Genomic DNA, 16065 nt, shown 5'->3' on the forward strand with positions numbered 1-16065 from the left:
AAGCCACTGAGAGAGACATTGAATTTTTCCTTTGGCCACCAGTCAATGCAACATGCCCCACTGGGGCTTTCTCCCCCCCCCCCCCCCCCCCAGTTCCTCACAGTTTTGGGATTGTCTGGAGAAGCCCGAGAACAGTGTGCAGGGGAAAGGTGATGAAGAACTGTTCCATCTTCCAAGCAGAAATGCATTGATGGAACTATCACAACAGCACAACGTTCAGTTTATCCCCTAGAGCAATGTCTCTCAAACTTGGGTCTCCGGCACTTGTTGGACTACAACTCCCATCATCCCTGACCACTGGTCCTGCTCCCTAGGGATGATGGAAATTGTAGTCCAACAACAACAAACCCAAGTTTAAGAAACACTGCCCTAGTTTCAGGTGGGGAGGCTGTCATTGAGGCTTTGAAGCCGGTCGATTCTTTCCAAGTTGAATACTGGGCCAAATCATTGAATCAAGAAAGCCCATTCTATTGTAAAGTGAGTGGGTAGGTGGGCATATCAAAACTGACAAGGAATGATATGGACCCAGATGCAGCTTCCGCTTTAAAAAGACTCATCTTGTTTTGAATCTGCTTTTATATCTCTATTTTGTTGTCCCAAGAAATGGGATTGCATTGGCTTGAAGAGAACAAAATTGACACTTAAAAGTTAATCTTGTGGTCTCTGCCTTATAACTGGCACTAGGCCTCCAGACACAGGCCAGCTTGCCTGTCGGACAAAAATTTGCCTAATAAAGGAAGTTTATATCCTTCAGGAGAGACACACACGCACACAGTCTGTTCATCATGTATTGGGAGTGACTCTGAGATGCCAGAATACTTTTGCAGATGAAAAAGAAAATATCTAGACGGGCTCAAAACAAACATAACTTGATGTTCTTGATGTTTGTTTTACCCCAGAAGACCCATGTGTTTTTCTTTCAAAACAAGCAAGTCGTAATCAAGTTATATCAAACTTTCTACTCAGAAGACAATTACATCTATTTTAGTTTGTTTTCATTATTTATTGCTGTGCTTTATAAGATGATGGTAAGTCATTTTGAGAAGAAAGGAGGGATTAACATTTTCTAAATAAACATGCCTCCATAAATACCTCCCTAAAACAGCACCAATGCAACATGTCTACTACACATTGGCTAGTTTTGCTTGTAAATTCCAACACAGACAATTCTTCTCAATGACCACCACCTAGCTAACCCTAGAAGGCGGGCGGGGGGGGGAGAGAGAAATATTCATATAAATTTCTCTCTCATGTCTTCCTACCATACATGTATGCATTGTTTTTGGCAAAGCTTCAATCCCACAAGTATTACAAGATATAGGCAGAAACGACTGCCCACAATGAGGAGAACCACATACGACGATTGTTGCCAAACCTGTAATTTACATGATGTGCTATGAATGGCCTAAAGAAAGGAAAATGTTTCTTTTCAAACATAGTAGGTAAGGTACTATTATGGAAGCAACCACAGGACCACAGACCAATGGGTACACTTCCAGCAAGGTGAATTCCTAAATCAATATTGGCTTGTTTGGGGAGAAAACAGTATGTTCTCATGTTTTAGACCTGTATGTAATTTTATTCTTCTTCTTCTTCACTCATAGTTTTCTTTGTAAAACTTTTAAATATAAATGTGGAGGGTCAGTCTTTGGAGTATTTAGAATTCAACACATCAACTTTATTAAATACATTGAGAAAAGGCACGCATGCTGCAGGATGAACTTGATAAATCCTACTCTATATACGGACCATGCTTGAATGTTGAGCCACTTATTAAGTATCGAGGCCAGGAAATAAAAATGCACACTCAAAGGTGCCATATTAATGTTGTAAAGCCCAATCCTAAACCTCCCACTATTCATAAAAATAACTTTACTACACTGTTATGCTATGAGGCAATCACCATGAAATCTCCACCAGAGTTACGAGTTCTAAACTTCTCGAGCCAAGTCATAAATTTGCAAGGAAATAACTTAGAATCTCCTCCAAAAACTAGAAAGACTGACAGGAGTGCTGACTTCTCCCCCCCCCCCATGACACTCTAATTTCTGCTGTTTAGTATTTTACAAAGTTTTCAGAAAGACGGGAATGTCATTGGTTCTCTTAAGGAACATTGAAAGTCACAGAAACATGGAATCATAGAAATGTAGAGTTGGAAGGGATCCCAATCTCCTGCACTGCAGGAATCTCACCTGAAGCATCCATGGCAGATGGCCATCCAACCTCTCTCATGGATGCTTTAGTCTCAGAGGTTATATAAGACTGTTTAGTCTAAGAACAACCAATTTAGTACCCTTCAGGCGCTGCTAGACAACAACTGCCATTATCCCTGACCACTGGCAATGCTGACTGGGGCTAAAGGAAATTTTAGTCCAATAACTACATGCGAGGCACCATGTTTGCTCCCCCTGCATAGTCTATAGATATATAAGGGAGGGAGGGAGAAAAACCTTACAATTTGGGCTAGTCAACCCAAATTCAGTGAGCTCTAAAGGAGTACAGTCATACCTTGGGTTACAGACACTTCAGGTTACGTTTTTTTGGGTTACGGACCACCGAAACCTGGAAGTACCAGAATGGGTTTCAGCAGTCGCGCATGCACAGAAGTGCTAAATTGTGCTTTGCGCATGCACAGAAGCGCCGAATCGCAACCCGCACGTGCGCAGATGCGCTGCTGCGGGTTGCGAACGTGCATCCCGCATGGGACATGTTCACAACCCAAGTGTGCACTGTAATTTGGCTTGCAAGAGAATGGGGCAAGTAAGCTGAGAAACATTCGTGTTATATAGCACAAAAAGTGATCTATCTAGAAATTTGTGAGCCAATTCACAAAAACAAAATGGCACATTTAAAAAAATGGAGCCAAGACAAGTTCGGCACATGGGGAAGCCAATATTGTTCCCTCACATGTCCTGTTCAAAACTCAACATGTTCTGCCACCATATGGGTGGTATTCAACGAAGTTTTACTCAGAGTAAAATGGGACGATATTTACCATGAAGACAAGCTAAAGAGACTGAAGAAACGCCTAACTTAAGCAGACCAAAACCTATGTAGTTAAGATGTCATTCTCCATTTGTGTAAATTCCAAGGTTCTCGTGTTTATGCAATTTGCACAAATTAAAATATTCTAACACAGAAAAACAGCTCCCCCCCCTTTTCTGAAACCCTGATAGAGGGAAGGAGTCCAGCTTCACACTCTCTGACTGCACAGTCATTCTTGGCTAGCCGGCATCCAGGGGGAGAGATGAACTCTTCACACCCGAGTGAGGAGATGGAAAATGCTGTGTTTGTTTAGTTAACAGTTTTACAGCCACTCAGCCTCATCTAGGAGGGACATTCGGTACAATGGACTCCCAGCACGTTCTTCACACGGATCCGGATAGCAAAGACGTACACGATTACCAAAATAGCACTTTTGTCTAAATAAATCTCAAAAAAGAAGAAGAAAGGAAGATCACCCCTATCCATTTTTGAAGCAGAGCAAAAACATGATGTATTTCTGGGAGAATGAAATAAACAGATTCAAAGGATATAAGCCTTAGCCCCAAATCACTGGGCTGATCCTTGCTACAGTCGTCATTTTGGCAAAGCAGCTCCGGGTCTTTGGTCTTACATACTGCATTTGTAAGATTCCAGGGGAAGAATGCAATAGATCAGCTTCCCCCACTCGCCTCTGGGATCTCCATGATCTGAAACACTGCAATAGTCTTGGTATTGGTGACTGTGCATGAATGCACAAATGGACACCAGAATGCTGGTAACTTTAAACCCTCCCCGCCTCCCTTTATGCAAATCTGCCAAGAATCGTTTGCTAAAAGAACTGCTCACCAAAATCACAATATCATCAGCTCAGCTCTGTCAATGCTGAATGTCTAAATACAGAAGTGCAATTCTAAGAGAAGCACACATCCATAAAAGTGTCCTTTATTTAGCGCCACTAAGTGATAATGAATGCATTGACATGCAGCTAAGATTTGGTAGAAATTGGCAGCCAGATTATATATGTACTGTATTTTTCGCTCTATAAGACACACTTTTCCCCTCCTAAAAAGTAAGGGGAAATGTGTGTGCGTCTTATGGAGCGAATGCAGGCTCCATGGCTTCAGTGAAAGCAACACGAAGCCTCCCGAGCACAGCGGGGGCAGCTATCCTTTGCTTTTGCTGAAGCAACCAACCCCTCTTGCTCTCCTGGCTTCAGGGATAGCCGCCCAAAGCCTCCGGAGCGCAGTGGGAGCTCCCGCTGTGCTCCGGAGGCTTTGCGTTGCTTTTGCTGAAGACAGGAGAGGAAGAGGGATCAGTGCACACCGATCCCTCTTGCTCTCCTGGCTTCGCTTTGCTTGAGAGGTGCTGCGCAGCTTTCCCTCTCTGCGCGGCGCCCCTTCAGCGAAGCAGGAGAAGAAACGGAAGGGGCTCCATTTCTCCTGCCGCTTCGCTGAAGGGGTGCTGCACAGAGAGGGAGAGAATATTTTTTTTCTTGTTCTCCTCCTCTAAAACTAGGTGCGTCTTGTGCCCGGGTGCGTCTTATAGAATGAAAAATACGGTTTAAATTTACAGCTCCAGTTAGGGAGCATCGAAGTCCTCATGTGCATTATATCCAGTGCATTTTTTCTGGGCGGATGCAGGGGGACACATACCCCTAAACATTTTGTGAATCTAAGTTTGGTCTCATTGAGGTACAGTATTTCAATATGAGTAGGAAAATGAGAGTACCCCTAAACATTTTTTTTCAAGGAAAAAAGCACTGATTATATTATTGCCTGGTTGTCATTTACCTGCCTGGTTTTTTAAATGAATGCACTGAGATCTGTAACCCATCCTGGAATTGCATTTGCAATGAAGCATGGATAAGAAATGTTTTAAAGGTAGATAAATATATAAATTCCCAAAGTAAAATGGAAATGGGTGTTTTTTACTCAGAGTTCTTCTAGGAAGTTGTTCTAGCAAAGTCAGAAAATTGAAAATGCTGCCATGCATCATTTTTGCAGACAATTTTCAGTTTCAGTGACAATTTGAATCCCAGCCTCAATGCAGCCCATGACACTCTTTACCTTGAGGAAACTGATAAGGACATCACAAGCCAACTGGGTCAGGAGAACAGATGCTCGCTAAATTGTAGATCTGTCACTGCCACTAAATACTTTCCCCTCTCTCCCTCACGCGTGCAGACACATAGTTTCCAAGTGTGCAATGCCAGCCAAATGGACCTTGCCCTTTACCGGGCATGTAGCCGGCATCCCAATTCCAGCATAACCAAGCCTGGCAGACAGCATGCAAAGCTCCTTACATTTGTATTCCTTGGAGATAAGACTGATTGCCTAACAAAATAATTGCCTTTTAAGTCCAAGCTATTTGCAAAGACTAGTGGCAGAAGGGGGTAAAGGCAAAACGCATCGAAAATGCCCTCCCACTGTTTAACATCTCATTCACAAGAGAGGCATGAGAGGGAAGGGGCAAAATCAATATGAAGGTTCAAAGGCAACTTCTCTCTTGTTCCAACAGCTCTGTCCTCCTTTGTCCATTTAATTCCCCCATTTCTCCCACGCTTTGCGGTGAAAGTTCTAACCAGAGAATTTCAGTTCAGGGCTAACTTTTATGAGGCCACCATGCATTCTTACTTCTCTGTGAATGGAAGAGACACACAACACTGACACAACACAACGTTTATGTCAAATATTATTTCTAGGACCAAATACGTGCCCATTTAACAGGGTCAGCTTACAATGACACGGCTATGCTCAGGAATTTTGAATTATGGTGCTGGAGGAGACTCTTGAGAGTCCCATGGACTGCAAGAAGATCAAGCCTATCTATTCTTAAGGAAATCAGCCCTGAGTGCTCACTGGAAGGACAGATCCTGAAGCTGAGGCTCCAAGATTTTGGCCACATCATGAGAAGAGAAGACTCACTGGAAAAGACCCTGGTGCTGGGAAGGATTGAGGGCACAAGAAGAAGGGGACGACAGAGGACGAGATGGTTGGATAGTGTTCTCGAAGCTACCAACATGAGTTTGACCAAACTGTGGGAGGCAGTGGAAGACAGGAGTGCCTGGTGTGCTCTGGTCCATGGGGTCACGAAGAGTCGGACACGACTAAACAACTAAACAACAAATGCTCAGGAATAACCTAGATCAGGGCGGTCCAACTTTTCATAGCAAGTGGGACGCAATAGTACTTTGACACAGAACCCACAGGCTGCACACTGCCTTTTCATGCAGACGGGGGGGAGCAAGGCCAAAATGTGATACCCACCCCCCTAGCCCTGGCACTGGCTTCCCAAAGCTGGCTAAGTGAGGTGCTGGGCTTTGGGAAGGAGGTGCTAGTCTCTGGCAGGGTCCTGGAGCCCTCCCACCTCCTTCCCAAAGCTGGGGAAGCACTAACTAGGTTTTTGGGGAAGAGGAAGGAGGATTCTAGGACCCTGTCAGAGTTCTCATGGCTCCTTCCCAAAGCCCAATGCCTCACAAGGCTGCAGGGGAGCATCAAATGTTGCTGAGGGCCCCCCAAAAGGGCTTCAAAGGCCACATGTGGTCCTCAGGCCATGCGCTGGACCTCCCTGGCCTAGATGAACCACACCACTAGAAGCAAACATGGCATGCTGAGGGCTGCCAACTTTTAAACTGATCTCTGTAGCTCTGTCTTTAATATGCAAGCATCAGCCAGGTGCTAAGGCTCATTTTTACGCTCAAAGTGACTTCTCTTGTCCATTTCAGCAGATCAAACTGGCAATAAAAAACAAAAGTTTTAATTTTCCTGGTCAGTTTGCAGCCCTGCACTTGGAAACAAATCCTTCCTAACAACTTCACCCACAGCAGTCACTGCCAGGTGCCTCAGCAAGTTAATTAGCTGCGTTGTTCTAAAGTGCATTTCACCAGGTGGTTTTAGATGATGAGGTTTAGTCTTTGTGTTCATTAGTACTGGGATGCAACAGTATGTTCAGGTTGCCTCCTAAGGTTCTCAACAACATGCACATTTCCAGTTAGAAATTTGGGCAGATTTATGGGGGGGGGGAACGAGTTTAATAAACCCCAAGCAAGACACATCCGCTTCTGCACTCCTGCATTACTAAGACCAAAAGATGAATTGGTGTGAGGAAGGAGCAGGTGTACCAATCCCTCTTCAGAGAGGATGCACTCCTACTTATGAACTGTTTTGCTTTGTGAATGCAACAAGAACATGGTCGGCTTGTTACCATTCCAAGGGTACTTGTCCACCACTTCAGACCACTTATGGCTATTTGCACCATCAGAAGCAGAGCTAAGAAAAGGCAAGAGCTATGCTGCTGCAGATCCACCTGGGCAATGTTAGGAGGCGACCACAGATGATCAAGCCATTCTAGATGCCTGTCATATGGTGCCGATATTTAGGACTATGTTTGGGTTGAGTTTAGCAGCAACATATGTCCATCACCTCAAGTAGGCAGTTAATGTTAAGGCATCATGGGGCTGTTTAAGACATCCTGCCAAACCATAAAGATAAAAGTACCTGGAAGACATAAACGCTGTGTCTGATTTAATTGCAGACTGCGTTAAGCAGAAGCTGTTCCGGGGGCCTGGCTTTTGAGCAGCAACAAGAAATGATTGATAGCAGTTACTAGCTCTGCTGGCTCCCCCTTTGGCTGGACACAAGCTGCATACGTCATCTATAATAAACACAGGGATCAAACGAGAAGTTTATCATCATCACTACGCTAGCCTTGCGATTGCTAAAGGATGAGAAGGATGAGGGATATCTATGACTGCACAAAGGAGGGCACCATTTTCCTCTTTCAATCCAGAGTCACTGTGAAACAATTCTGATCCACTCCCAATGGCTTCGGTGCACAACTTTTAGGGTTATGGGAAGAATGTGTCTCAAACACAACACTTAAATAAAGATATTAAGACCCAGTTCAGCTTTCTCCACTGCTTTCAATTGTTTTCCCATTTGGGTTTCACCAGGGCTGAGCAACTTTATCTCACACGCCTGAAGCCAAGCCACAGAAAAATAAGAGTCAAGCCACAGACGCACAAACACTGACAGACATAAAGGCTCCTTTGTCCCCAACTTCTGAAACCACAATAATTATTCTGCTCCATTTCCATATATTCTGCTGAATTCATTTCCCCCTAATTTTTAGCACGCCTTGCTAAATACCTTCTAAAAGAAATGCTACTGCAGTGTGTCATGAGGATCTTTTGCTTAACATGATTTGCTTCTAATAGGCTGCTAATGGTCAGTTGACAATTCTAGAGCTCACGGAAGAAGGCTTTGAACAGCCAGAAGATGGTGGCTCCTCCCATGAGCATGAGAAGACTAGGTCGATATTAATGAAGACAGATCAGGGATGGAGAACTTGCTAGTCCTCCAGCTGTTGCTAGGCTACAACTCCCATCATCACCAATCACTGACTAGGCTGATTGGGGCTGATGGGAGCTGTAGTCTAGCATTATCTGAAAGGCCACAAGTTCCAGATCTCTGCCTTAGATCCTTGAGCAGGACTTTGGAGAACACATTGCCATTGCGATGTAGCTAGCAAAAGGAGAAACAAGCCTGAGCTTGCTGGAAATAACGAGGGACGGGCACCCTCCAGGTCAATGTTGTTTGCTTTGCAGGAGAAACTGATGCTGCATTCCAGACTTTCACCATGTCTGGGTGTTTGCCTGCTCCCCCATACTCAACGTAGACATTTGCAAGTAAGCCGATATCACAATAAGCCTCCTGTGCTTTCCCTCCTAAGAAAACAAGCCTTGTAACTGCTGCTCCTAACCGCATGGGGAAGTGGGGGGGTGGAGCACGTGCGTGAAACAATGCAATTGTTGGAAGGAAGCCGAACGCTTTTCAAAATAATTCCCAAATCCCTCTGAAGTTAACTCTCCGGGGCAAGCAGGGAAAGAAAGAAGCAGCTGTTGTATCTTGCTACTGAGCTGGATGCCTCGGAAGGAGGAGAGGTGTTAGTGCCAACTTAAAATAATACAATAACTTAGAAAAATGTTTTGTGAAATGATTTTTAAACACTTTGGGCTAACAAGAAGGCTCTAGCGTTTAAAGACAAGGATGCAGAAGGGCAACAGTCTGGTAAGAGGAAGGTTAGCTGCATATATCAAAAAAGGCATTAGTGCTTGGAAAATATACAGTGCCCAGATAAAGACAGGAACACAAACCCAAAGATACAATTCCTATTGTTTTTAGTGAAATGTACACATAACCATGCCACAACATGGCCCCTGTGCAGAGATAATATTATCTATTCCTTCTCTCTCTTAATGACCAGCAGCATGCCATGGCATTTTTAATCTTCAAAAGTTAACAACTGGGCATCAAATGCCACAAGAGCTTTATCAGGCATGGCTACCAGGAACATTTGCTGAAATGTGACACATGAAAGAGTCCCGCAACACCTTAAAAACTAACAAGTGTATTGTGGCATGACCGCTTGCGGCGCAGAGTCTGCGGTGGACTCTAATCTGTGTGGACAAGAGCTTCCATGGTGTAGATATACCCAACTAGGGGAAGCCTCTTGAAGGAGCCCATTCCTTTTAAGTGGGGAGATATCCCCATCTTACCAGACACATTTGAATCCACATGCTGGGCAAACACATTGCAAGATCCTGTCGAGCAGTGAATCTGGGCAATCCCTGTATTACTTAACACCTCTACCCAAAATGCACAAGAACTTTTCTGTGTACCCGCAATAAACATTTGTGGGATCATGGCTTGGGGTTCAACTATGCAACAGATATCATGCCAAAAGAGCCCAACTGTACTCTCAGAATGACCGTTCGAAAACGACAGCCACATATTTATTTGCTCTGGACAGAGCTTTGTGCCAGCACCAGCCCGGGATGAATGGCAGCTGTACCTGACTCTCGACCTGGACATCATGAAGTCCAGCAGCTAGTATGAGGATGCTGGAATCTAAACAGCAGCGTGCAGAAGGTACTACTCTATTGGCCAAGCTCCCAGCATTTATATCAGACCTAGCCAATCCCCAGGCTTCATATTATCTGCCAACTCCAGGGGTTGGTGCTGTATACCCCAATTCTGAAGAGAGTTCTGAGCTCAAAGCTCCTACTATTGATAGTAGTTCACTAAGCCAAACTCTAGGCTCAGATTATAACCTCCATGTTGAGATGCTCATGTTTTCAGCACCACAAATGTACAGTGTGCAACCTCTTCCCAACAAAGCACCATGTGATCTACCTCATGAACTGAGAGTCTGTGTCCCCTTTCAGGTGTTTTTGGACTACAGATTCCATCATCCCTGACAACTGGCTATGCTAGCGGGGACTGATGGGAACTGGAATTAAACATCAGGCTGGCCACAGTTCTCCATTCCTCTATTACTTCCAGACACATCTGCTCAAGCAGCAGCTATCCCAACAGAAATCCTGTCATCTTCTGTGAATGGCCAAGATTCCGAACACATAGGAATCAGAACTATATTTTTTTTCTAATTTCCTTTAGTAATAAACAAGTGAATCAACAAAGGCAGGGTTACTACTAAAGAAAAGCAGAATCAGATTATTAAAACAAATGACTCAGTTCCTGTTTTCTAAAACTGATCCCTGTTTTTCTCCCAAAAATTTAAATTGATGTTTGATATTCTCCAATAAAAAAATAAACATACATAGATAAGAGGTGCATCTCTTTTAATAGACCAAGCACTGGCACACCCAAATAATAAAAACATTAGGAAATGGAAAGCTCATGATCAAGGGTCTTTCTGGAAATGAAATTCCTACAGCCACCCTAAAGCAGAAATATTACAAAAGCTCTGTGGCTTGGGAGTGCTGTTGCAGATTGCAAAATCCCATTAACTAGGAAAAGAATTAAGCCAATAAACATTAAAGGATCTTGCATTATAAAATATACATGGCCCATTTAATTTAACAATATCCTGTTTCATCAGAATGTATTAGCACATTGTATATTTAAGAAATGAAACATGGTGTATTTTGAAACTGCAATACATTTGTAATATTGCTCACTCATCTCTAACATCTGGCTTTAGCTGGAAGCTGAGAAAACAGAGTTTTTACTGCGGAAACTGTGGAGAAGCAATGGGAAAAGTCGATGGAGTGTTTGTTTGCTAAGGCAGTTAGTGGTAGTGGAATACCGCTTGAAACTTCTCTCCCAGTGATAACTCAGTTGCATGAGGAACTGTCCAGCAGATGCTAACAGAACAAGACTGGTGGCAAATGTTAACTTAAGAAAGATAGTGATAGGCTTCAACATATATATATATATATATATATATATATATATATATATATATATATATGTTTCTAACAGCCTAAAATCTACTAGTTCAATTTCCTATTGCCCTGATCAGCAACTAATTTTTCCATTCCATCAGGGTACAAGGAACAGAGAAAGAAGCATCAGCTCTCTTGAGCGATAAGCTGTACTGAGCTCTCATCTCCCTGAATGTATCCACTTCAGCTGGTTGCTATAAGATTGTGCATTTCCCTCACCATCTCTCTTCCCCATACCTTTTCCTTTTGTGCCATGTCTCTTGGATTTTAAGCCTGAGGGCATTGATTCTAAACCCTACTCCAGAAGCATTTCTTTCTTAAGAGAGGGGGTAAAATGCTTCAAGGAAATGAGTACATTTTGGCAGGGGCTTTTTCACACTAAGCCAGGACTGGGGACTGATAACATTAACTCCACTTATTGGCTGACTCCCATGCAAGCCAAAGCACACAAGCCAGCTTTTCAACCCCTTCTCCTCAGCGTAAACAGTCTTACCAAAACAGGAAGCTATCTCCCTAAAGAGTAAAGTGGCCTAGGCCTGAAAAATTCACAGTGAATGACCAGAAGCTCATTCGCGGCCCTTTGGGCCCAGTCTGTTGTTTTAAGAGCACAATCCGCATAATCTTTTCCATTATGATCTACCCTGTTGGCTGTATGTGGTCCAAATGCATATTTTTAGAAAGGGAAAGTAAGGTACGTATATTAGAAGCAGAAAGAAAAGAAATAGCTATTTTTAAAAGAAGGCTGTTTCATGTTGACCGTGTTACAACAAAAAGAGTAGATGAGGTTTTGGAACACATGTAAAATTATGAAGGCAATCTCTTACAACACGTTACAGGACACTGAACTGCTTGTGGCAGTTAATTGAGCAATGTTTCTCTCCCTGACCTCTTTACCATATATATCTCCTAAGTAATCATGACCCCTTCACCCAGCCTTCTTCTGTTTTCAAGGCTCTTCCATATTTCAAACATTAAACCGTCAATACTGCTTCCTCCCACTGGAGCACAGGCTGTCCAGGTCCTTCGTTCCTATCACTTCCCATCCTTCACTGTACAAGCAAATGAACATTCCTGCAATTTGCAGAGCTAGGAAATTAAAATCAGCACTCTGAATGGCCAGGGTGGGGAACCTATGGACCCTTAGATGTACCTGGACTACAATTCCCATCACTCCTGGCCACTGGCCATGCTGGCTAGGGCTGATGGGGGTTGGAGTCCCACAATATCTTGAAAGCTGCACTTCTACTGTACAGCTTCCCAGCTCTCTCACTTCTCCAAAATAACATTGAACGTTGCCCTTTTTGCCTTCAATTATCAAAGCAGCTGCAATTCCCAGCAGACTTCATCAGGCAATTGTTCATCTCCTTGAAGCATATCACACTCAAAATAATTATCTAGGGGGAAATGGTAATGGTACAGAAAGGTGGGGGTTGTTTTTTGAGGGACATGCTCTTCCTGTTGAGAGTTTCCCTAACAAGGAAATACGTCTACAACAAGAACAAGCAGGAAATACGTTTCTTAAGACATTTAGATGAGCTGACCTACAGTCCAGGAATGCTTTAGATCAAAGCAAACTCCATTGATGCACATAGCAGCTGAGCAAGGAACTATAATTGAAAACAATATTGTTGCAGTTACACAACACCCCGATCTGCAAGCAGTGCAAAATTCCACAGGTTCCAAGCGCTTACTCAGAGTTTGTGTTTCCTTTGGGAACGAGGCAAGGGGAGATTGTACTGTCTTCGCAATGTACAGTTTAGTTACACATATATACAACCTGAGCCTACAATGGAGGGCTTCACAGCATCAACAACCCAAAAAGGTCTTGCTTCTCCCATAGCCACAGACTTGGATTCAAAGAGAAATCAAACGTTGCTCTGACTCTCCAGCTCACCATCATTGCAAATTCTGCCTTCAATTCTGGCTTTGTCTATTGAGGGAGGGGGCTCCAACCCTTTGCTGTCTCCCACCGAGCTCCTTAATCCCCCAGGAAACTAGCTTGGCTAGGCTAGGAATTATAAGGCTTGATTAGCTTTTAACACTTGCTGGATCCAGGGATTAGAGGGATCTGGCACACGGCTTAATGCCACTCCTCAAACTCATAACAGTACCAAAGAGGAATACCAAGTCATGCATATTTGCAGGCCTGCTTAAAGTTTTCTGGAACAGTAATGTTCCATATGCAAAGAAGCTTATTAGGACAGACGTGGGTGGTCTCTACCAAAATTGTGGGGGGGAAGCTGATAAGTGAGTGGATGGATTCTCCTCTAGGGACAAGAGCAGTTTCCTGACAGAATTAGCTGTTTTGCAATGTCATCATCAACTCCTTACTGGAGTCAAACAATTGTGCGTTGGAGTCTTATTACAAATAAAGCTAAGCAAATTACAGCCAGTGTACTTGAGAAAGGAAAGCAGCAAGAATAACCAACGCCACGGCAGAGACAAGTATCTATTTACAGACGTGGGAAAAGGGACTAGTTCAGGGTCTTTCGAGATAATGCATTTGCTATACGGAAATGAACCAATTGTTACTTGGTTGTTGCAGGAAACCCAGACATTTTTTCTTCTGCTAATTCTACATTTTCAGGGGAGATCTAGACGTCTTTCCTCAGGGTGGAGCATCAGCTGGAGACACTCTTTCTTTCCAACATTTGTTGTATGCATTCAATAACAGTGTATAAAATGCCCCAAGTCTTTCCATTAAAAAAGAGGCCCTTTTACAACGCAGTCAATCCTATTTGGAAGTGTGTCCAGCAAGTTTACTCCCAGGTAGCCGGAAACATTTTAGTGATGAGGGCCAAGGACATTTTGCTGCCTGCATTAACGCTCCCCCTCACATATTCCATGCTGACCAGGGTTGAATCTTATTTCCAATACTGGGGGCATTGACAGCCTCCTTCATTGCAGGCTAGCTTAGGAGTGATGGGGCAAGCTTTGTGTCACAAACAGTTCTGTCCTCCATCGCTTTTCGGCCATCCCCCAACGGTAGGACCGGCCCTGGTTAACTGAATTATCACATGCAGACTAACTTGATCCAACAACTGCAAAGACAAGAAGGTTCAACTTATAAATAATATAGGGGAAACGGACTGACCTTCACATAGGCTAGGTACTGTTTGCACTTCTGCTGCATATAGGACAGCTGGAACTGCTCTGTGATCTGGCCCACTGCTTCTCCGGAAGAAACAAAGTAAACCCTGATGGGATGGCCCTTTTCCTTCTTTGCCACATCTGCCGTCAGGTTACAGTTCAATCCTAAAAAAGAAAAATAGCAAAGCAATAAAGTACCAACGAATAACTTACAGAATGTGCCAAAATGGCAAAACTAACTGACAGACTACGAAATCAGGACAAAAAAAATCATTTAAAGAAGATTGGGAACCATTTTCAGCTGATCTACAGAAACAATGCAAAGAATTGGACTCTTTAGTAGGTTTTGAGTAAACATTTACAAATAACAAAATTTATATAAATTGTAAGATTAAATATAAAAAAATGAATGGAAAGCAAATAAGCAGGATATGATAATGTGTGAAAACAAACTAGAAAAGGAGGTTGAGGGAAGTCCAGGTGGGGGAGGGAAGGGAAGGGACAATTTGGGATTGGTGAATTATGATATACCGTATTTTTCGCTCTATAGGACACACATTTTCCCCTCCAAAAATGAAGGGGAAATGTGTGTGCGTCCTATGCAGTGAATGCCTCCCTCCACGCTCCGGAGGCTACGCGTTACTTTCGCTGAAGCCTGGAGAGCGAGAGGGGTTGGTGCACACCGATCCCTCTCACTCTCCAGGCTTCAGGGATAGCCGCCTGAAACCTTCGGAGTGCAGCGCGAGTTCCCACTGTGTTCCGGAGGCTTCAGGTTCCTTTCGCTGAAGCCAGGAGAGTCTTGCTCTCCCGGCTTCAGCAAAAGGAACCCGAAGCCTGCGGAGCACAGCGGGAACTCGCGCTGCGCTCCGAAGGCTTTAGGGATCTTTGAGGCTGGCGGTGGGGGGAAGCGCTGCTTTCCCCCACCGCCAGCCCCACAAGCTCGGGTGGCAGCGGGAAGGCGGCGCGCCGCCTTTGCGCTGCTCCCCGACCTGGTCTTTGAGGCTGGCGGTGAGAGAAGCAACGCTTCCCCCCACCGCCAGCCCCACAAGCTCAGGGGGCAAAACAGTTGAATGCACAGAACGCACCTTGTTTTAGAGGGGGAGAACAAGAAAAAAATTCTCCCCCTCTTTGTGCAGTGCCCCTTCAGCGAAGCGGCAGGAGAAATGGAAGGGGCTCCGTTTCTCCTGCCGCTTCGCTGAAGGGGCGCTGAGCAGAGGGGGATAATTTTTTTCTTGTTCTCCCCCTCTAAAACAAGGTGCGTCCTAAGGTCCAGTGCGTCCTATAGAGAGGAAAATACGGTATGTTATAATGTAATTTGGGGGGGGTGGAAAATGTAATAAAAATTATTTCTCTTTTTTTTTAAAATAAATTTTTTATTAATTTTCCAACATATATTAAAACACAATACAACTGACAGTACATAAACAAACAAACATATAGACACGTATAATTTCATAACCTCTTTTTCTTAAACCTTATTTCAACGACTTCCCCATACCTCCCTTTTCTGCATCCCTGTTTTAAACCTTTCCAGCAACCCCTAATTTCAATTACTTATAATTCACTTTCTTTAATCCTTTTTCTCTTACCCAATTATTTGTCACTGCAATTCTGTTTTACATTACCCATGACATTTTAGCACTCATTAATTTTACAACAGTTCTTAAGATAGACTTTAAATTTCTTCCAATCTTCTTCCACCGTCTCTTTCCCTTGGTCGCGGATTCTGCCAGTCATCTCAG

General features: G+C 43.7%; 1 protein-coding gene across 1 annotated transcript in view; it reads right to left on the bottom strand.

Annotated features, from left to right (window-relative positions):
• ITGA9 (integrin subunit alpha 9) overlaps positions 1-16065 on the bottom strand; it is a 245911-nt gene that overhangs the window by 148965 nt on the left and 80881 nt on the right. The window contains exon 15 of the mRNA XM_083577706.1: positions 14328-14488. Coding sequence (XP_083433832.1) covers positions 14328-14488 — 161 coding nt within the window. The remainder of the gene's footprint in view (positions 1-14327; positions 14489-16065) is intronic.

Source organism: Podarcis filfolensis (assembly GCF_964270895.1).
Source record: "Podarcis filfolensis genome assembly, chromosome: 12".
NCBI lineage: Eukaryota > Metazoa > Chordata > Lepidosauria > Squamata > Lacertidae > Podarcis > Podarcis filfolensis.